Raw genomic sequence first — 4,227 nt, 5'->3', positions numbered from 1 at the left:
GCGCGCGCTCCCCCCGCCCCCCGCGCGCCTCCCTGCGACGCTCCGCGGCCGCCGCGGGCTGTGATTGGCTGCTCGCGTCACGTGCGCGCCCCGTCCCGAGGGCGGCGGCGGCCCCGGGGAAAGTTCCCGGCGGGACGCGGCGGCGCAGGTACCGCCCGGGGCCGCGGGGAGGCGCTGCCCCCGCCGGGCCGGACCTGGCCCCGGGACGGGGCGGGGGGCGCGGGCGCGGCTCGGAGGAGGCCGTGGGGAGGGGAGAGGAGCGGGTTGTCACCGGCGGGGCCGTCACTCCCAGGCCGGCTCTGGGTCCCGGGTGGGTGGGGGGGAAGAGGGAGGCTGGGGCTGCCCGAGACCCCCTTCCGGTGCTGCCGTTTTGCTGTGGGGCGGTGGGATCCGGACCGGGGGCCCCTGGTTTCCCCACGCCAGGCCCCGCGTCACCCGTCCACCTGCCGGGAGGCATCACCGGCTAAAAATACCCAGCGGCGGCAGCTGGTGTCAGTGGGAGTGGAGCCGCAGAGCCGGTGCACCGGGACGGCTCCCTGAAAGCCCCCCAGCCTGTGGCTGGGGGGGAACTGGCTGGCAGCGGCACCATGGCTCTCCCGGTCATATCCAGCTGGCACTGGGAGCTGGGTCATGTCCTGCTGTCCGTGCGTCCGTTGGTCTGTCTCCTTGCAGGTAGCACTGGACTGTCCCTATGGCGGAGAAATTGGAGCCCCGAGATTCAGAGAGCAGCTGGGTGCTGGCGGGCAGCGAGGTGAGGGCTGGCAACCCCTAGAGCAGACCCTCACTACTTGAGATCTCCAGGACAACATCCCAGAACTGGGGCCCCTAGGGCAGCCCCCCAGAGCTGGAGACCCCTGGGCAGACCCTCCAGAGCCTACCTGGGGCTGCAGGCAGAGTGGGGCACATGGAGGTCAGGGCTAAGGGTGTCTCCGTATGTCCTCACTTCCCCTAGGGTCTGCCCATTGACACGGTGGGTCCAGAGCAGGACTCAACCTCCCACGGGTCTGAGGATGAGGAACCGGAGGAGGAGGATGAAGACACCCAGGACACAGTCACAGGCAGGCAGCCACTCTGGGTATGGGGCAAGCCTGGTGTCACCTTCCTGTGCCACTGTCTCATCCCCATGCTCTGCCTCTCCCCAGCCACGGCCACCAATGGCACCACTACCTTCCCCAGCTGGACTTTGTGCCCTGAGGGCAGCAGGCAGGGGGTGAGTCAGAACCGGGGCGCTGGGGCTGAGCTGGGACTGGTGGGCTGCTCCCCCTACAGGGACACCCCATGTGCTAGTGCCTGTGTCTGCAGGACCCAGAGGAGCATGAGGACTCCAGAGTGTCGGCAGTGCCTGCCCTGGATGGCTCTGCAGTGCCCAGCATGTTGGAGGGCAACAAGCAGGAGCCAAATGCTGAGGCTGAGCCACAACCCTGCCCTGACACCCCCCAAGCAGGTCAGGGCCTCACAGGGGACTGGCCTGGGGGAATCTGTGCTGGCAGTGTTTAGGTGCAGACCCTCCCTGGAGGTCCCCCCGTTTCCCCCTAGGGCCAACAATGGAAGACGTGTGCTGCACCAGCAGTGACAATGACACGGAGGGGCTGCGGTGGCGGCAGGGCCACAAGCCCCATCCTGGGCCCCCCACGGTCACACCTTCCCCACACCGGGGAACATCAGACGCTGGTGAGGATGGGCTCAATATGAGCAAGTACCTGCTGGGAGCCTTGGCGTTGGTCGCTGTGGGGCTGCTGATCATCACTGGTAAGTGGGGGGTCTCAGTGGCTGAGGCCCCAGGGACAGGATGAGGTCCAGACATCCCCCTCATTGTCCCCTCCTCTCCCCAGGTGGTATCTACGACATGGCAGAGGGTGAGTACAGGGGACTAGCCCACCCGGGCAGGAGGACGTCTTGCAGCAGCCTGGACATTCGGACCCATGTCCTCCTCTGCAGGTCCTGTGGAGAGTGTGGGGAGCTGGGACTTGGCTGCTGGGGAGCAGGAGTTGCTGCTGTCTGTAGACAGCAATGTAAGGAGGGGTCTCGAGCAGGGCTGAGTGAGGGCAGAGGGTGTCTTCAATGTCCCCAGGGCTTCCAACCTTCCTGTCCTCCAGGACTCACAGCAGAAGGCCCCTCTGCCAGATGCTGGGGGCTCCCAGAGTGTGCAGTCCATGAGCCAACTCCTGGACAAGTTGGCCAAAGAGAATCAGGAGATCCGGCTCATGCAGGCGGAGCTGCAGGTTGGTGCCCGGTGCCATGTCCCAGTGCTGTGTCCCGGTGCTGCTCTCCCACTGCCACCTCTTTCACAGCCCCCACCCCTGCCCCAGGCCCACAAGGAAGATCTGCGGACCCTGCTGCACAGGAGCGAGGGTGAGGCGGCAGCAGCCGGGGCGCAGCAGCAGAGTCTGGCCGCAGAGAATGCGCAGCTGCGCGCGGCGCTGGAACGGGAGGTCACTGCGCTGCGGGAGGCCCAGGCTGAGCTCCGGCGCCTGCAGGCCACAGGGGCACCGGGCAGCCCCAGGGAGCCAGCAGCAGAGCAGCCATGTGCCACAGGCACGCCCGTGCGTGGCAAAGCTGCGGCACGGTGGCATGGCAGTCTGGATTCATTGCGGCAGGAGCTAGCAGACACCCTGGACCGTGCACGGGGCTCTGGGGATTTCAAGGGGCTTCTGGAGGAACTAAGCATCCTGGAGCAGCACCTGGCCCAGGTGCTGGAGGCAGAGGGGTTGGGGTCCTTCCCATCACCCTGGAAGAAGCCATTCAAGGTGGAGAAGGAGAGTAGATGGCACAAACAGCATGGTGCCAGGGGGTACCCCCACGAGCAGGAGAGGAGAGAGCATGGCAAACCCCACGAGCAGGAGAGGAGAGAGCATGGCAAACCCCACGAGCAGGAGAGGAAAGAGCATGGCAAACCCCACGAGCAGGAGAGGAGAGAGCATGGCAAACCCCACAAGCAGGAGAGGAGAGAGCATGGCAAACCCCACGAGCAGGAGAGGAGAGAGCATGGCAAACCCCACGAGCAGGAGAGGAGAGAGCATGGCAAACCCCACGAGCAGGAGAGGAGAGAGCATGGCAAACCCCACAGGAAGGATCCCCGAACCCCCCATGAGCACAAGCCAGGCAAAGCCTGGGGGAAGCTGTCTCACAGCCACCCCCAGCATGGTTCCCATGAGTTGCCCTGGCTCAGGCGGTACCGGGCACCACAGGGCTGCTTTGGGGTGACTGACTGTGCCCACAAGGAGGGCCAGGAAGTGCTCAGGGCTGCACTGGAGCCGGTGCAGAAGGTGCAGTTCCTGCAGCTGCTGGAGAGCTTCATGGGGCAGCTGGGCTTGGGGAGGCACTTCAAGAGGCTGGCACCACAGCTTGATGGAGCCTTTAGGGCTGACGGTGTCTTTGCCCATGACCGCCTGCGGTTTGTCGATTTTGTGGATGATGTGGAGGATCTGCTTGAGGAGGTGGCGTGGCAGGAGTGGGGCGACAAGGAGGCGGTTGATGGCTTCGAGGAGTACATGCTGCAGCACTACAGTGGGTGAGCTGGGGCGGGTGGTGCCGGGGGTCCCCAGGGATTCCCTCCTCCTGCACCCCTTCACACCTCCCCTTCTCTTGCAGCACCTCCAGGAACATGTGGAGACAAAGAGCCCAGAGGCAGCATGGCATGGGTGGGTAGAGCCGGGGGGGCAGTGTTATAGTGTGCCAGCACCCCCACGCAAGGGCTCCCCGCGTGCTGTTTGTGGGCATCTGGGGGCTACCATCGCACCCTGTAGGGCCAAGTAGGGCCACATTCCCAAACAAAGGCACTGTGTGATGCTGCACTGCCACCATGAATAAAGTCACCGCTGGGCAGAGCTGTGTGGATGTGGGGAAAAGGGGGGTGCTGGGGGTGGGGGGAAGGGAGGGTGCTGGGGGAAGAGAGCTGGGGAAATGGGGGTTCAGAGGAGGAATAGGGAGTGTAAGGGGAGAGCAGAGGGGAACGAAGTGCTGTAGGCAAAGGTGCTGAGAGGGAAGGAAGGAGTGCAGGGAGGAGGAAGGGCTGTTGGGGGAGAGGGGGTGCAGATGAAAAGGGGGGACAGAGAGGAATGTGGTGTATTGGAGGGGAAGGGGGTTGCTGGGGGAGAAGAAAGGGTATTGGGGGTGCTGGGGGAAAATGGGGATTTAGAGGAGGAACAGTGAAGGGGAAAAGGGAGTGCTGGAGGAAGTGAGGGGCAGCTGAGAAAGTGGGGTGCAGAGGGGGCATAGGGAGTGTTG

The 4,227-nt window shown here is 64.8% G+C and overlaps 1 protein-coding gene across 1 annotated transcript; it reads left to right on the top strand.

Annotated features, from left to right (window-relative positions):
• Positions 1-336: 336 nt before the first annotated feature.
• PBXIP1 (PBX homeobox interacting protein 1) lies at positions 337-3,825 on the top strand. The gene is made up of 11 exons (XM_042034539.1): positions 337-751; positions 953-1,058; positions 1,143-1,210; positions 1,303-1,444; positions 1,537-1,749; positions 1,833-1,856; positions 1,939-2,012; positions 2,097-2,222; positions 2,310-2,836; positions 3,068-3,511; positions 3,592-3,825. The coding sequence occupies exons 1-11, from the start codon at positions 692-694 to the stop codon at positions 3,647-3,649; spliced, it is 1,842 nt and encodes a 613-aa protein (XP_041890473.1). The 5' UTR covers positions 337-691; the 3' UTR covers positions 3,650-3,825.
• Positions 3,826-4,227: the final 402 nt, after the last annotated feature.

This window comes from Corvus kubaryi, unplaced genomic scaffold (assembly GCF_017639235.1).
Source record: "Corvus kubaryi isolate FWS band 111438036 unplaced genomic scaffold, C.kubaryi_AGA036_p1.0 37373, whole genome shotgun sequence".
In the NCBI taxonomy this organism is placed as follows: domain Eukaryota; kingdom Metazoa; phylum Chordata; class Aves; order Passeriformes; family Corvidae; genus Corvus; species Corvus kubaryi.
Note: the sequence above shows the minus strand (reverse complement) of the source record. Positions and strands in the feature narration are given on the sequence as shown.